The 16,184-nt window shown below is 48.9% G+C and overlaps 1 protein-coding gene across 1 annotated transcript in view; it reads left to right on the top strand.

Annotated features, from left to right (window-relative positions):
- Nucleotides 1-14,969, top strand: part of SLC7A14 (solute carrier family 7 member 14) — a 30,445-nt gene extending 15,476 nt beyond the window's left edge. Inside the window, exons 3-8 of the mRNA XM_027647407.1 lie at nt 3,680-3,916; nt 4,665-4,882; nt 6,764-6,910; nt 7,980-8,188; nt 8,536-9,413; nt 10,625-14,969. Of these exons, the coding sequence (XP_027503208.1) occupies nt 3,680-3,916; nt 4,665-4,882; nt 6,764-6,910; nt 7,980-8,188; nt 8,536-9,413; nt 10,625-10,947 (2,012 nt within the window). The 3' untranslated portion in view covers nt 10,948-14,969. The remainder of the gene's footprint in view (nt 1-3,679; nt 3,917-4,664; nt 4,883-6,763; nt 6,911-7,979; nt 8,189-8,535; nt 9,414-10,624) is intronic.
- Nucleotides 14,970-16,184: the final 1,215 nt, after the last annotated feature.

A 16,184-nucleotide genomic window follows, 5' to 3' on the forward strand; every position in this document is an offset into this window, starting at 1 on the left:
CTTTTGTAGCCCTGGGAAAGTGTTTTGTGAAGGATGCAGTGTTTTGATAGTCTCCTTGACCGCTTCCTCACTTCATCCTTTACACTACTGTTGTTTGTAACAGCAACACTTTATTGGCAAGTAAAACCAAGCAAGAATTCAGGAGCTGGGCGGGCTGTTGGACTCACTGGGGATGTGATTTCAGCTCTCACATCATGGTTGCTCCTGGTGTGCCAGGCACGGAGTTTGGGCAAGTGTGCACAGACAGATTTTAAGGAGCTTTTAAAAGTTTTAAGGCCAGATGGGACAACTAGATCACTTGCTCTCCCTTAGTCCATCACAGATCACCAAGTTAAACCCCACTGGGTGCAAAGGGACCCCAGGGGTGTTTGGATTAAAAAAATTTCTAACACCAAAAAGCAAACAAACAAAACCAATACCATCCAGAAAGTCATCCAGCTCACCTAGGAGCCCTGCCAATGGGAAACCCCTCTGCACTGGTTAGCCCAGTTTCAGACAGGGATTTTTCCAATTTCATCCACCCAACAAATTCCAGTTACACCTTCCCCGAGGTTTAAGCAACATGTACCCCATAAGGGTACTTACACAGGCACCATAATCTATTAACCTGATAAATTAAATTAAATAAATTATTCTCTCACTGGAAGGCCTTTTGTTTAGCTCTCAAGTAGAAGCTTCCCTCCACAAAAAGCCTCTGCAGGTTCCTGTGACCACCAGCATTTCCCACTCTCACACCCATGTCTAACCAAAACTCCTTCTTGGCAAAAATCAACAGTTTCCATGTTACCCAACCCCATCACCCTCTTTGCAGCCTTTTTCACCAGCTGTTGCTTGGTGATCTCCTCTCCTGAAGTAATACAACCTCGTTTGGAGCATAGGTGCCATGGTCTTACCTGGTACCCATGAGGGAACAGCTCACCAGCAGCCGCGATGCTCCATGGAGCAGGATTAAGCTGAGCATGAGCCTCAGGTTCTGCCTGGCTGCAGGATGAGAGGATGGAGCAGGATGGAGCTGAGCATGTGCCTCAGGTGCTGCCTGGCTGCAGGATGAGGGCTGGGCTAAGGGGCTCCAGCTGCAGCTGATTGGGTGGAAGTGGAGAGATGGGAGTCCTTGTTCTAAGGAATCTTTCTTTATGGAGCTGCCTCTTATACGTCAGCATGTAGTGATCATGAAACACAATGGACAGGCTCAGTGGTCTGCTGCAAATAATATGAATGCCTCAATAAATTAGGTGCTGTTCGTTAACAAAGGATGATCCCTCTGGGTTTCTTGCATGGTAACATGAATTATTTGGTGTTACCTCCAGTGCATCTGAAAGGCCCCTCTCTGAAGGCTTTTTTTTCCACCTGAAACATCACTCCCATCATACCAGTGCCCTGTGGGATGTCTCATAGTTCCTGTACCAGGTAGTATTGGGAGCGCCATAACCCACAGCATGACCACCACCATCCCAACACACCAAAAGCACCAGTTCCTCATGCCACCAGTTGTGCTGCCCATCAGCTGTTTTCATCTTCGAAGGGCCAATGCCTTGGACCAAACCCCTCAGCTGTGTTTATGTCCTGCTGAATAATGTCAACAACTGTGTAATTATACAAGTGTAATGACTGTCACATCAATTGCACAAGTGTAGCAGATATTCAAGGAAAAGAAATGGTCCTCTGTAGAATGTTTGCTCTTCCGAACAGCCACTGTGTTGGCTTGTTTTCTGTAGAAGCTTGCAAACACTCTTGACTGGGGGGGAAGAGAAATCTGTCTCCAAAGAGTTGTGATAGGGAGAGTGTGCCCAGTCTCTGCCTACAGCCCCCAAGCTGGACTGTGCAGGAGTACTGGGAGAGCTGCATCCCTCTGGATACAGAGGGACAAGGTGCTCAATAGCTCAGGCTCCCAAGGAGTAACTCACACAGTGTTGTTGTGCAGTTATATTGTAGTAGTAATAGGAGTAGTAGCAGTAGTAATGGTAATAATAATAATAATAATTTTACTAGTATTATTCTACACTGCAGATCCAGCAGATTACTATATATAATACGTATTTTATATACATATATGTATAAAATATACTGATACCTAATGCTGATATCCATAATGTATTGCTGTACCCAATGCATAGTGAAAGACTGCTCTTCTATTTTGGGATCCTAGTAGAGTAATTGAAAACTCAAACATTTTTTACATATTAATATCCTTGCTTTGCTGTTATCGTTGTGTATCGATCGCAATTGTCTTTAACTTGTTATCTTGTCATTGGCTAGAAGTAGACCTGCGTCCAGGAAAGTGTATATGATTTTTAGGGCCATCAGAGAGTGACACTAGATACTTGTCCCCATCAGAGCACCAGTTTCATAAATCATTCAGGGCTGTAGTTATCTGTGAACATCGTACCTTTGCTGAGCACATGCATTTTTCATCAGCTTTGAATAATGACTGTCAGTAGGGATGGATGGATGATGAGGATGTCTTGCAGCTCCTGTTGGGCTGCTTTACAGAAATCAAGTTTTGAAGAGCCCCATTGCAAAGCAACACACATGCAAGTTGAACAGTGAATGGAATATAAAAGTCCTCCAATAGCAACAAAAAAAGCACCACCAAATTCAGTTTAAGAGATTCAATAACTCTGTGTTTGTACTGTATAAAAACTGCACTTAGAGTCTGAGAGCAGCCATCTCACGTTTTTATAAATTATTCATTCCCCTCTCTATACTGAAGTGATTGCAAATTTGAAGCAATTATTATCTTTTAAATAGAGAATAGTAGATGGTAAAGAACTCAATAATTACTAAGTGTTTACACAATGATAGTAACAGCCTTAACCAATTCACCCATACAAGCTGTACTGAGGTCTTTGGGGAAGGGGTTTTGGGGCTTAATCAGTGTTAAACATGCAAGACACTGTGTGCCCTTCTGGCACTTGTCCTGACTAATATTTGGGGAATTTATAAGTAAGTCCATCCATTCCTTTTAAATAAAGGCTAATGATTGTTTTAAGACATCAGTGTGTCAGGGTCAAGTTTTTATTAAAAATTATCCTGACATAGTAAGCACACAAGGAGTTCAGAAGGTATTAATGTCCACTGAATTCTCCTCCCAAACAGTTCCAGTTAAATACTTCTTTTTGCTTTTCTTTTCTTCTTCTGCACAGTTAGTTTTGCAATTATTCTTTAGAAGATTTAAATATAACATTTTTTAAATGTTAAAATAACTTACGTTCTCTATGTGAGATGTCTTCAAACTCCTCTTGCATGGGTATGAACAAGAGCAGGGATGATCAGGACAGTGCTCGTGCCTGGATCTGGCAAACAACACAGTAATAGTTGTTTGGAGATTGGAAGGTTGGGGCAGGGAGAGATGTAGCCTTGTGTGAGCCCTTCAGTGGCATCTTGATCGGGGCAACACCAGTCCAGGATCACATGTAAACATTTAGCTAGTTTGAACTATGTCCCCTCAGAAAAAAAGAAAAATCCATCACAACTTGATTTTAGTGAAAATTTGTCTGGTTTCCAAGCCAAGAAACTGGGGATGGAGGGTCACCATGGCCCCCTGCAATGTCTCTGGGCTCCTGATGCTGACTATAGCCCTGACACCTCCTGGCACCTCTGGGAGGTGCCACCAAGGCAGTTTTACTTTCTCCTTTTCCGAGCACATCTTCCTTATCTCTCTTCATGTTCTTCCAACCAGGCGTTTGCTACGCCGAGTTTGGCGTGCGCGTCCCCAAGACCACGGGCTCTGCCTACACCTACAGCTACGTGACCGTGGGGGAGTTCGTGGCGTTCTTCATCGGCTGGAACCTCATCCTGGAGTACCTGATCGGCACGGCCGCGGGGGCCAGCGCCCTCAGCAGCATGTTCGACTCGCTGGCCAACCACACCATCAGCCGCTGGATGATCAGCAGCGTTGGGACGCTGAACGGGCTGGGTACGCCGCGCTTCCGCGTAATGAGGGTCTGGAAAGCAATTGGAAGCTCGTCAAAAGTCAGACATGGATATTAGGCTTCATTCATTATTTACCGTCTGTCTGGCTCTGCTGCTTTGCCTCGGCGGTCGGGTTCACAGGCAGGGTTTGAGGAGATGGGATACGGGATACTTTGAGCCCTTTCGGGATGAGCTGGAATTTGGAGTAAACGCACAGAAACAGTCAAATGTCGAAGGGTAGCAACAGCACAGAAACACTTCACCCAGTGCAAACACTCTGATCGGTCCCATGGGGGCACACACAGAATTTTGGTAGAGAGCACAAGCTGGTGTCTGCGGTACTGCCATGGACAAACTGGGGGCTGTGGTGATCCCGTATGACCATCATTTCCAGCAACAGTCCATGGGTCCTACCAGTAAGTAAACCAGCCAGATGTCCTGTACCTGTCATGAAAACTTCATGACTGATGGATTTTTAATGAGTATTTGGCAGATACATGTCATGCAAACTGGGACCTGATCACTTGTTTGCTGCTCTCCCAAAGCTCTGAACAGTGTCTTTAGGCATCAAGATTTATCACCTTAATTAAATAACTTTAACTGGTGGAGTTGAGGGCATCTGGAGACTGCCTTTGCAATGAGACCAGTGGGTTCTGCAAAGCTTCAAGGTCTGGAAAGTGTTTAAAACTCCCCCACAGAGTTCCTGGTGATGCTGTGGATGGAGAGTAACACATCTTTTTTCTCTCACCTAGGGAAAGGAGAGGAATCATACCCCGACCTTCTTGCTCTGGTCATTGCTGTCATTGTCACCATCATCGTGGCCATGGGGGTGAAGAACTCGGTGGGGCTGAACAATGTGCTCAATGTCATTAACTTGGCAGTCTGGATCTTCATCATGATTGCTGGACTCTTCTACATCAAAAGTGACAACTGGGCTGAAGGGCAATTCCTGCCCTTTGGATGGCCAGGGGTAAGTCCTGGGCACATGGAGGGACACACAGCACACAAGTGGTGCCACACACTTAGGTTTGCTCATGGGGTGCTTCCACTGCACCCTCCAAACCCCAACCCTGCTAAACCCACCCGTGCTTTGGCCAGGGACCTCCAAATCCCAGGACTGTAGGCTTGGATCCAGACCAGCTTGCTCTGCCAAACCCAGAGACTACAGCAATGCTTTGCTTTTATCTCCTTATACCTCTTAGCATAAACCCAGAACTTTTCCAAAACATCCTCCTGGAGAGCCAAACTCCACATGAAAGCATCCCCCAGGAAATGCCACTAATTGTCAGGCCATGGAGCAAAATGCTGTAGCCATCTGAGGCAGGGAGCTCCAGAGGAGCTGGCTCAGCCTCTGTGGAGTGGGGAGATACTTGTGTTGGCTGGTTTTCAACAACAATGTTCTCAAGCATTTGTTTTGAGCACTTCATAATGCCACCTGCCAGTACTTATTTTATGGACGTTCCCTCATAGCTTACTGAGAATTTGGACATATTTGGCTTTTTTAGCTTGCTTGCACTGGTTTTTATCCAAGGATGAACAGAGACTGAAAGTATCTCAGCTGGCCTAAACCCAAGATAATTTCTCAGATTTACACTGCTCGACTCCATTGGGGTTTTGTGCAGAAAAACAAGCAAGAAAGTAAAGTAAACCAAGAATCTTGATTATTGAAAGGATCCCAAGCTACCATACAGTCCCTGTACCTCCCTTCGGTAAATCAATACCTCTTTGCCAGAGAACAACAGTGAGAAGAGCACTGAGGCTCACTTGAGACCAGAGGTCATCTTTACCTTTGGGTTGTGATTGGCTTTTTATGCCATACAACAGGAGTGAAAAAGAGGAAATAGAAAACATCTGTTTTGCTCCAATTCAGCTCACCAAGTTGAGAGCAAAAACCCATAATTTTAAAAGGTACATATCCAAAACACATCAAACCCAATAGGGTGGTCCCATCATGTTCAGCTGGTTGGTTCTCTCACAAGTTGTTTGTAAAAGTATATCCACCAAGCAGAGATGTGAGATCACCAGCAGTGTAGGGGATACTTTAAAAAGGTAATTATAGATAGTCCCTAAAAGAAGTGAGTTTTACTGTGTTCCCTATCACCAGACACTGAGATGACAGAGATGTGATGGACAGGTGGTGCCCAGCAAGCAATCTAGATGCATGCAAGGGTTTCACAACTCCAGATCAGCTCACTCACAGCCAGGCAGTCTTTACCCTGCTTCAGCGTTTCTTTCCTATAAATGTCCTCGCTAGTATTGTATATTTTAAAAAATCACATTAAAAAAAAAAACTAAAAAGTACAAATAATTCCTCATCCAAGGGCTCCAGTGTGTGCTCCTAACCTGTCTGCAGCTTCCAAGCAAAACAGAGGTTGTTTGGAGAGCGGCACACATCTGACTGCGGCTGCTCTCTCCTGCTTCCTCTGCTAGCGGCTCTTGCTGCCACATGAGACATCTTCCTAACACAGAACGTGTAAACATGTTCCAAATCCCTACTAATATAAATGGATTTGGGGTGGAGGATTGTGACAACAAACCTGAAATCGGTTGACTGTTTTCCTCTGCCGCTGGGGCCCTGAGTGTGCACAGGTTTGTGGTGTGCCATGAGTTGCAGGTGCCTCCAGTGGCTTGGGACACACAGGGAAATCTTTCCCCCAGACCAGACCACTGGGTTAGGGACGCTCCCGGGGTCAGTCCCCAGCTCTGTGTGTGCGTCCTCTGACCTCCCCTCACTCACCCTTTAGCTCAGACAAGGAGCAGAACTGGGCTCCTGCAGTTTTTGCTCAGCTCCCTCTCTCTGGCTGGGTGCCAGCCTCCCTCCTGGCACCCAGAAGTTTGATCCTCTGCACAGGTGCTCAAAGGGGCTGCAACCTGTTTCTATGCCTTCATCGGCTTCGACATCATCGCTACCACGGGAGAAGAAGCGAAGAATCCCAACACCTCCATCCCCTATGCCATCACAGCCTCACTGGTCACGTGCTTGACAGCATATGTGTCTGTAAGTAACACCTATACAGGGTAAATATACAGAAATATGCATGTAAGCATGTATTTTTTTAAATATATATATATTTATATATATGTATAGTGTGAGTCCCTTCTGGGCATCTGCACAGCTCCCCTCTCCAGTCTGAGGTGAGGTGAGCCAAGGTGCCAGTCTGACCCTTGGACAAGGTCCCTTTCCTTAGTAGGAACTGATATCAGCTTTGTTTCCATGCGCCTGCAGTACCTGCCAAGGCTCCACTCAGCCATAGCCTGGTTTGTCCCCAGGCTCCTGTCACCTGACAAGACCCCTCTTCCAGCTGCAGGGACATGTGGCAGACCCACAGCTATTTTTGTATCCAGGAGTGCAGGAAAGCAGAAGGAGAAGCAGCATTGCAGCATCCTTTCTCTGTGTTTATGGGAAAAGCAGCACTGCCTCTGCTGGAGATATGGGAGAGGGTCCAAGTGAGAGGAGGGATGGGCAGGGATGGCTGTGTGAGAGATTCTGCTGCTCTGCAACCCAATAAATGCATGTCTGTACTTAGGGATTTTCCCTGTAAGGGAGCAAAATTGAGTCATGAAGGAGAAAAAACATTGTTCTGATAATTTCAAAGAAAGCTTCTCGCAAAACCAAATTCTTTGACTCAAATAGGATCAGAGTGTTTCCCAAAGGAATGCAATCTGGATTTAGGGTCTCTCCCATCAGGAGTGCATGACTCAGGTAGCTCTGTCCCAGCAGTGGAACGTGGCCAATATGAGTGTTAGTGACCCCACCAGTCCCACCAGCCCCACCAGTCAAACCATCCCACTTGACACCTTGACTACAGCAAGGTTCAAGGGTCCCTTTCCTGCCTTTGAATAACAGGGACCAAGTTCCCACAGTTTTCTGGATTTACCACCCCACAACAAAGCACGTACAGTCCTAGCCTCCAGCATTTTACATCCCCTCCGCAGGGGACATCCCAATCAGACTTGAAATTTTTGGGGTTTCCACCCTTGACAAGCAGCCCCCACACCCTGAGAGTCCCCTGGAGCCGCTGGAGCTGCTGCTGAGACCTCTGTCCTGCTCCTCTCCCCTTCCCCAGGTGAGCATGATCCTCACGCTGATGGTGCCCTACGATGCCATCGACACCGAGTCCCCACTGATGGAAATGTTTGTGGTCCACGGCTTCTACGCGGCCAAATTCATCGTTGCCATCGGGTCCGTGGCCGGACTGACCGTCAGCTTGCTGGGCTCCCTCTTCCCAATGCCCAGGGTCATCTACGCCATGGCTGGTGATGGGCTGCTCTTCAGGTCAGTCATGCCCATGCTGGCATTTATTTTTGGCCCCTTGGGATCTGGAGGGGAATTGTGCAGGGGGTGGGGGCTGTCCTGTACTCCAACACCCCGACAGTGCAGGGGGCAATGGACACGCAGTGACTCAGTGCTTGCAGAGCAGGGCACACACCAAATAGCCTGGGGGGAAAATATCAGGAGTGGTCTACCCAGAAGTTTTTCATTTGGTGCTGGTACATGGAGATTCCTCTTGTGTAAGGATGAGGATTTAATTCCAGAGTGTCTGTCCCTTCTAGCTGGGTTATTGCAGCAGAGAACTGCTGTGATGTGAAATTTTAACTTCCTGCAACTCTTTTGTGCTCCAGGTTTTTGTCCCACATCAGTTCTTACACGGAAACCCCCGTGGTGGCTTGTATCGTCTCCGGGTTCCTCGCAGCGCTGCTCTCCTTGCTGGTCAGCCTGCGGGACCTGATAGAAATGATGTCCATCGGCACCCTGCTCGCCTACACACTGGTGTCCGTCTGTGTCCTGCTCCTCCGCTACCAGCCCGAGAGCGACATCGACGGCTTCGTCAAATTCCTCTCCGAGGAGCACACCAAGAAGAAGGAGGGCATCCTGGCTGACTGTGAGAAGGAAGCTTGCTCCCCAGGGAGCGAAGGAGAGGAGTTCTCCGGCCCACCGACCAACACGTGTGGGGCGAAGAATCTGCCGTCGCTGGGGGATAACGAGATGCTGATTGGGAAATCCGATAAATCCGCCTACAATGTGAATCACCCCAATTACGGCACGGTCGACATGACCTCGGGGATAGAGGCAGATGAGTCTGAGAACATTTACCTCATCAAGCTGAAGAAGCTGATTGGCCCTCGATACTACACGATGCGGATCCACCTGGGGCTGCCAGGGAAGATGGACCGTCCAACGGTGGCCACCGGCCACACTGTCACCACCTGCGTGCTCCTGCTCTTTGTCCTGATGTTCATCTTCTGCTCCTTCATCATTTTCGGGGCAGACTACATCTCTGAGCAGAGCTGGTGGGCTGTCCTCCTGGTCGTGCTGATGGTCCTGCTCATCGCTGTGCTGGTGTTTGTGATCTTGCAGCAGCCAGAAAACCCCAAGAAGCTGCCCTACATGGCACCCTGTCTGCCCTTCGTCCCTGCCTTCGCTATGCTGGTGAACATCTATCTCATGCTGAAGCTCTCCACGGTCACATGGATCCGATTTGCTGTCTGGTGTTTTGTGGGTGAGTCCCAGATTCATTTATTTTAATTTTTTAACTGACACTTTTTTGAAAGGTTGATAATAATAACAACTTCCCTAATTAGAGTACTTAGGCTGAGGCTTCTTCAGCTGGGACGTGCCCAGTCCTTTTCGTCTGCCCCTTGTCATCCTGAAGTTCTTAGAGACCTCATTTTATCAAACCCCTGAACCACATCTAAATGGAAAATTACACCTCCAGGAAATGTCAGTTTGATGGAAGCAAACTGCTCCATGCAAAGGTGACTATTTTGATGGCTTTTTTGATGCAAGGTAGGCGGGTTCTGGAAATTGCCTCACAGGCAGGTTTCATACAGATATCAGCCTGCTTTCTTGCTACTGCACCCACTTGAGCTCTTCAGCAGCCCACACCAATATCTCAACACTGTGTTTCCAAAGCCCAGAGCTGCCCAACTCCAACAGCCCTGGGGAAGACAGAACCAAGGGACCTGTATCTCCTTTTCTTGGTCTAAATTCTTAACTGTGGCAGGAGCATCTTAGGACTCACAGGCTCTGTTGTGGACCCTTCTTTTTCCAAATGTAGGCTTTCTGACAAATAGCCAGGAGTGCAGCATATCCATAATTTCCCTTGCTTTACATTGCAACCCACTTACTCCACAAACCCAGGAGAAATAGGCAGCTCTCATAGCTCCTCCATGCTGAGCCACTGAGCAGGAGCTGCCACCTGCACTGTATGGGCTCACGAAGCCACACTCGGTGCTTTTTTGGCCCTTGAAGGTGATAGGTGAAGCTGTAAATCCAGGGAAAGCCCTTCTACCTAGAAGCATCAATTTAATCTGCTGTGATTAAGTACTTTCCCCTGTGGGTACATCTAATACCTCTTCAGCTGCCAGCAATGGCAACAAGTCAATTAAGTCACTGCATTAGGTGTTATGGGCTCCAGCAGCCCATCCACAGATGTTTGTGTGATGGGGGAGGCACATTCCATTGGTTTTTCTGGCAGAGGTGTGTGGTCCTGATTTAACATCACAAATAGTCCCCTGTGGTCAGTCCACAGCACGTGGAGAAGTCTGGGGTTTCTCTGTACACACTGTGGTGTAGGTTAATCCCAGGATCAACTGGAAATGAGATCTCTGGATACATTTGCGCTCAGGGAAAGCATTGGTGCAGGAGGGTGAGATCAGGTAGGGGTAGTAGTTAGCTGGGGTCCAACCCTCTCCCTCTCACCCACCGCAGGTCTGCTCATCTACTTTGGCTACGGGATGTGGAACAGCACTCTGGAGATCAGCGCCCGGGAGGAGGCCCTGCACCAGAGCACCTACCAGCGCTACGACGTGGATGTCGACCCCTTCTCTGTAGACGACAGCTTCTCCTTTGCCCCCGAGGGCGAGAGCTACCCGGGCTGGGATCCTCCCGAGGACAAGGGCTTCTCGTACCAGCAAATGGCGGGCGCCAAGGAAAGCCATCGGACAAGTAGCAGGTCGAAAAGCAAAGGCAGGCACAAAGCGCCGTCAGAGGCTCTCATTGCCAACGATGAGTTGGACTACTCGCCTGAGTAGCGGGATGGGCAGTGGGGCGCCACACCACCCAGACCATGAGGAAGGGTCTCTGTGGCTCCCCCGTCCTGTCCCATCCTCCCCGGGTCCTCCACCACCGCCCTGCTCACCTCCGGTCCTCGGGACACGCTCTGCGATTGCCGTTGACCCCGAACCAAAATCACTCGTGGCCCGTCCCAGCTCCACCAGTTGGGTCTCGCCCCGGTGAATGCTGGCTGATCCCCCAGGACTTGTTGATCTCCTGGCACCAGCTGCACCAGTGGAGGCAGTGGAGTGGGAGATGTGCCAAACTGGGAGGGTGTTTAGAGGTGGAAGGAGCCACATGAGGGGACAAGACAAATTGTCCCTGGGGAATGTCCACCCAAAGGCCACAGCGGTGGGATGTCACTCTTACATTTTTGGCACTTTCTTGGCATGTGTGTTTTTTTCCTTTGAACCACCTAAAGTGACAGCTGAGCCAGAGACACGGGCGGGTGGATAGGTACAAAATGGAGATGGACAAACTCTTTCCCGGGAGTTGTTCAGAGGTAGATGGTTGTTTCCATCACATGGTGTTTCCATGGCCCGTTCTGGTGTGAAGGCACTCAGTGCACACAGCAGTGCTACCCCTGAGTCCATCCCCACACCCTGAACTCAAGTACCCCAAATATAGGGATTCAAAATTAATCCATGTCTTAGTCCAACCTTGAAGTCCCAGCATGGCCCAACATCCCAAATCTGTGGTTGTGACCCTGTGGTCCCATTTCGGGTCGCAGCGAGGGCTGTGACCCACTCTTGGCTAACCCACCTTGTACAAATGGTCAACAAGGACCATGCGCTGCTGCTCTGAGCATCACCTGTGTGAGGCTGAGCGCTGCTTCCAGCACCTTGTGTCTTTTACAGAAATGACTGCACCATCATTCCTCACCGCGCTGGGCACATTTCAGTGCTCGCTCTGGCCTCAGTGCTTCGGGGATGCATCCATGCCCTCACAAAACAGCAGCATTCCTGGGTCAGCCACACCTTGACAGGGCTGGGCCACATGCGGCGAGCAGAGAGGACTTGGCAGCTGAAATCTGTCTCCCTGCTGCCATCTCCACCTTGTACCATTTCCTCTTTTTCTGACTTTGGCTTGGTGGGTGCTGTATGAAAAACACTGAAATGCTGCTCGTTCCTTAAGTGTCCATATTTCAGTCTGAAACCAAACTGAGCTGCTGGCTCGCAGGGCAGAGGTGGTCAGCAGATGGATGTCAAACCCCCTGAACATGGCCATGGCCCCCAGCAGTGCCATCAGATTCCCTGCTGCCAGTGTCCCCACAGAACCATTAGCAGTGGTGGAGTTTGGTCAGTGATTAGCAGCAGATCCAGTGCTGAAGCCCATCACGCTTGGTGTAAAACAGTGTAATGGAGGAACACCTTATTGAATAAATAGTAACCAAAAAAGCACCCCATCAGACAGCAACACCCATCCTCCTCCTGGCTGCTGAAGGCCACAGGTGAATCCATCCGTGGGGCTCCTCAGCACAACCCAGACCAATCCCTGGTATCAGGTGCTGCTGCTGGCATTCCAGAGGAAAATTTAACATCAATGGGGGCAGAATTTCCAACATGGAATTATCCTCATGGATATTGAGAACTGTTAACACTTTGGTTCACTGAATGAGACTCAGCCCCCAAAACACCCTCTGTGGGTAAGTGGCTGCTGGGTGCAGAGGGTGCCTGGACATGTGCCCACCCCCATTGTTCCCAGAGCTCAAGGGTTCAATGGACAGGCTCTGCCTGGGACCACAAAAGTTTCCCTGCAGCATCTTTCCCAAACAGTGACAAACTACAGTCATTTTCCCAGTGGAGAAGAGCATCTGATTCTGCAGATATTAACCCGGAGCGCTGCGGGCAAGCCAAGGGATGTTTGACCTCTGTGGGGGCTTCAGATTGGGAGTCAGGATTCGGTTAATGGACTTGTGAGCTTTGCTCTGGCATTGCCTCCTGCTGCCCACCCCTACCACGCTCCTACAGCAGCAAACCGGAGTGTGTCCCACCGAAAAGCTGTTTGCAATGTGTGCACCGCTCACGGGCCAGCTCGGAAAACCTTCCTGGTGGTGCTGAGCTCCTCTCGCAATGGTCACCGCTCACTCACGCTTGGCTGCTCTCCTCCTCAATGCCTTAGAAGTTCCCAAGAGAGATGGCACCTCGCAGGTCTGGCGTTACGTTTTCAGGGAGAAAGATTGATGCTATTTTGCTACCAGCTCTTGTACTGTACCATATCCCAGGTAGTCATTTTCATCCTGCTTCCACACGGTATTTAGGCATCGGCTGAACCACAAACTCAAGCCCAAGTACCCTGTTGAATCAAAGCCCGTTATTCTTCTTGCAGCCTTAATCTCTTGCTACAGAGCAGTTACCAGTTCCAGTGTCTGTCGTCATGTCTGCTCTAGTTATGCCGTATAATTTGGTGGGGGCTTGATCCCTTGCTCTTTGGTGTCTGTAGGAACCTCTCCATTGGATCCAAGCATTGAGTGAGGCCCTTTGGCTGCTCTTGTTCCCATTCACCCATCTTCCTTCTCCTTCCCGAGGAAGTGCTGGAGCAGGATGGCTGTGCCACATCCTGGGACTGCCAGGAAACAGCATTTGATGCCACAGCACTGTCTGGTGTGGATAGGCTGCTGTCAGCTCTCGCCGAGTCAGGGGTGGGAGCTGTACCCTCTTCCCAAGCCCACCACGTCCCACCCAATGGAGCTGTTTAAGGAGAAGTGGCCAAGCCAGAGGCTGGGTCAGGCCTGGTTCACAGCAGGATCCCTGCCCCCTTCTCCGAGTGGCACTTCCTGGGGGATGTGTGGGTTCAGTCTCCATTTGGGAGCTCATGTGCTGTCTCCTGTAGCAGTGTTGGGGTCTTCAGTGGGCACGAGCAAAAGCTGCCAAGGCAAAATGTCCAGGTGTGTCCATTGCCCCTGGGCACTGCTGGCCCCTGGGACAGTCTTGGGTGCTGCAAGAGGTGCAAGTGCCTGTTTTGCTGTGGCCCCAAATCCAGCCTTTCTCTCTGGGTGGCCTGAGGGATGTTCTCGCATCCCTGACCATCACAAGGGCACAGGCAGAGTGGTACCATCCTGCTCCCACCACTGGTGAGAGGCACAGAGCCCCTTCATGCCTGACCACCCCTCCTGAGGGGCCCAGTGCATGGTACAGATTGAGCATAAATACCTCAGACCTTCCAGACCAACTCTGTAAGATCTCAGCCCCTCCACAAATTCGCTCTGCACCATCACAACCCCTCGATCCGAGGCCCAGCACGCTGGCATCCTCCACATGGCAGCGAAATCACACCCTGAACTACATGGGATGTTGTAAATCCAGCTTGTAAATGACCTTCACTTCGTTTTGTTTGGTCTCTCTGATGTATATCTTGCTTTTTTTTTTTGCAGGTGGTACTTTCTGGTGTAACAATTCTCTGCAGTTCTGGTATGAAGTTGGTGTATTTGTTAAAAGCAGTTTGTTATATCCATTTATATTTTTTTTTGTGGTTTCCAGAATCCCATTGGTGCATTGTACAATGGGGTCTTGTAGTGTGTCATGAGAAAGAAAAAAAATATGCAGATATGTTATGGAGTGATTTTTATTTTCAAATGATTGTGTTGTTGACAACTATACATATAATACATATATATAATCAAGATACTAAGAAAAAAAATCTAAATTTACCAAATCTGTATATTTTAATAAATGCATAAAGCTTTATTGTGTGCCTTTACATTTAAAAATCAAAGAAGAACTAAGGGATTTGTAAAGAAAGCCAGAGACAATTGTGTCTTAATATCAGTTTCCATAGTAATGTAAATCTTTTAAATGAAAGACTAAACCAAAAAATAATAAAAGAAAATTTCCCATGTAAATTTTGTTAAGCCAATCAGTACCTGAAGCTCTGATACTTTTTCAGTGCTAAATTGAAGCTAGAGATGAACAATATCTTGCCTTAAGTGCTTCAAAGTTTCCATTGTAGAAGATCCATTTCAGTGAGCTGACTTTGGTATTGACTTGCATTGTTGTGAAAGAAAATGGTTATCCGTTTACACAATTAAAAAAAAAATAGAGAAGAAGGAAAAAGCCTAAAGCTAATGACCACAGGTTGACTACTGCAGTGTGAAGCCCTGGGGAGTTACCTGGTCTTTCCATCTGCCTGTGGTGCTGCTAGCACCCACCTTTCCCTGGAGGAACTGGAGTGTCACAGCACTGTCCCCTCCCCGCACAGGCACTGGGGCTGTGGGGAGCCAGGTTTTGCTTGTGAAGACACAGCTGCCTGTCCTCTTTGGGGTGCTCAGGGCCACCGGTGTCCCCCCATGGTCTTCTTCCTTGTATCCTTGCTATCTGGGGAGTGGGGAGGTTGCCAGGTGCATTCCCATCGTGGGGATGGGATCACCAGCTCCAACTGGTCCTGGTGGATCTGGGGAGAGCTCCACTGGGCATCAGGGATCACCACTCCCACAGTGGGGTGGCTGCTACAGCTCACACCCACTGCTCCACACTTGATGGTAGGCACGCTGTGGAGCACTTTTTACATTCAAGACAATTCTATTTGACCCTGTTTTGAGGCTTTGAGTCAGCAAACAAGCACCCAAAACCTTCAAGAGCCGACAGTGCCATGGCCATCCCCACCTGTGACAGCCCACAGGGGAGCAGCGTGTTTGGGGAGGACACAAAGCAGGTATTTTAGCTTTGATCCTTTAAAAACTTGAATAGTTTAGTGTTCTTGGTGCTTCCTTTGAACACTTCCCCTCTGCAGTGCCAGCACTAATATCCTGTCGCATTCTTGGCCCCTTCTCCTCACACCCTACAGTTGCAGACAGTAGGTTTTCCCTGCAACTGCTGTGGGGTTATTTTGTTTAGTTTGGGGTTTTTTTTTATTTTCTTCCCTGAAATAGCTGCTTCCCTCTGAGCAGCTCGCCCAGGGCTTTTCAAGGGTTGCATTTGGGGTCTGACGCCAGTAACCTGTGACCATGGGCAGAGCAAGCAGAGCCCTGGCACCATGCCCTGTCAAGGGTCCTCAGTCCCACCTACCTGAAGATCATGGAATCACAGAATGGGTTAGGCTGAAAGGGACAAGGTGCTGTCCGAGGACGTGGACAGAAAAAACCCCTAAGCGCTGCCCGGCAGGGCTCGTTCCCCATCAGGCCATGCACCTCTAGCAGCACCAACACCTTGCCAAAGACCCGACTCAGGCATCTGAGAGCGATATTCCTGTGCTTTCCCCTCCCGCTTTGCTCCAGGGC

The sequence above is a fragment of the Corapipo altera genome, unplaced genomic scaffold (genome assembly GCF_003945725.1).
Source record: "Corapipo altera isolate COAL_440 unplaced genomic scaffold, ASM394572v1 113, whole genome shotgun sequence".
In the NCBI taxonomy this organism is placed as follows: domain Eukaryota; kingdom Metazoa; phylum Chordata; class Aves; order Passeriformes; family Pipridae; genus Corapipo; species Corapipo altera.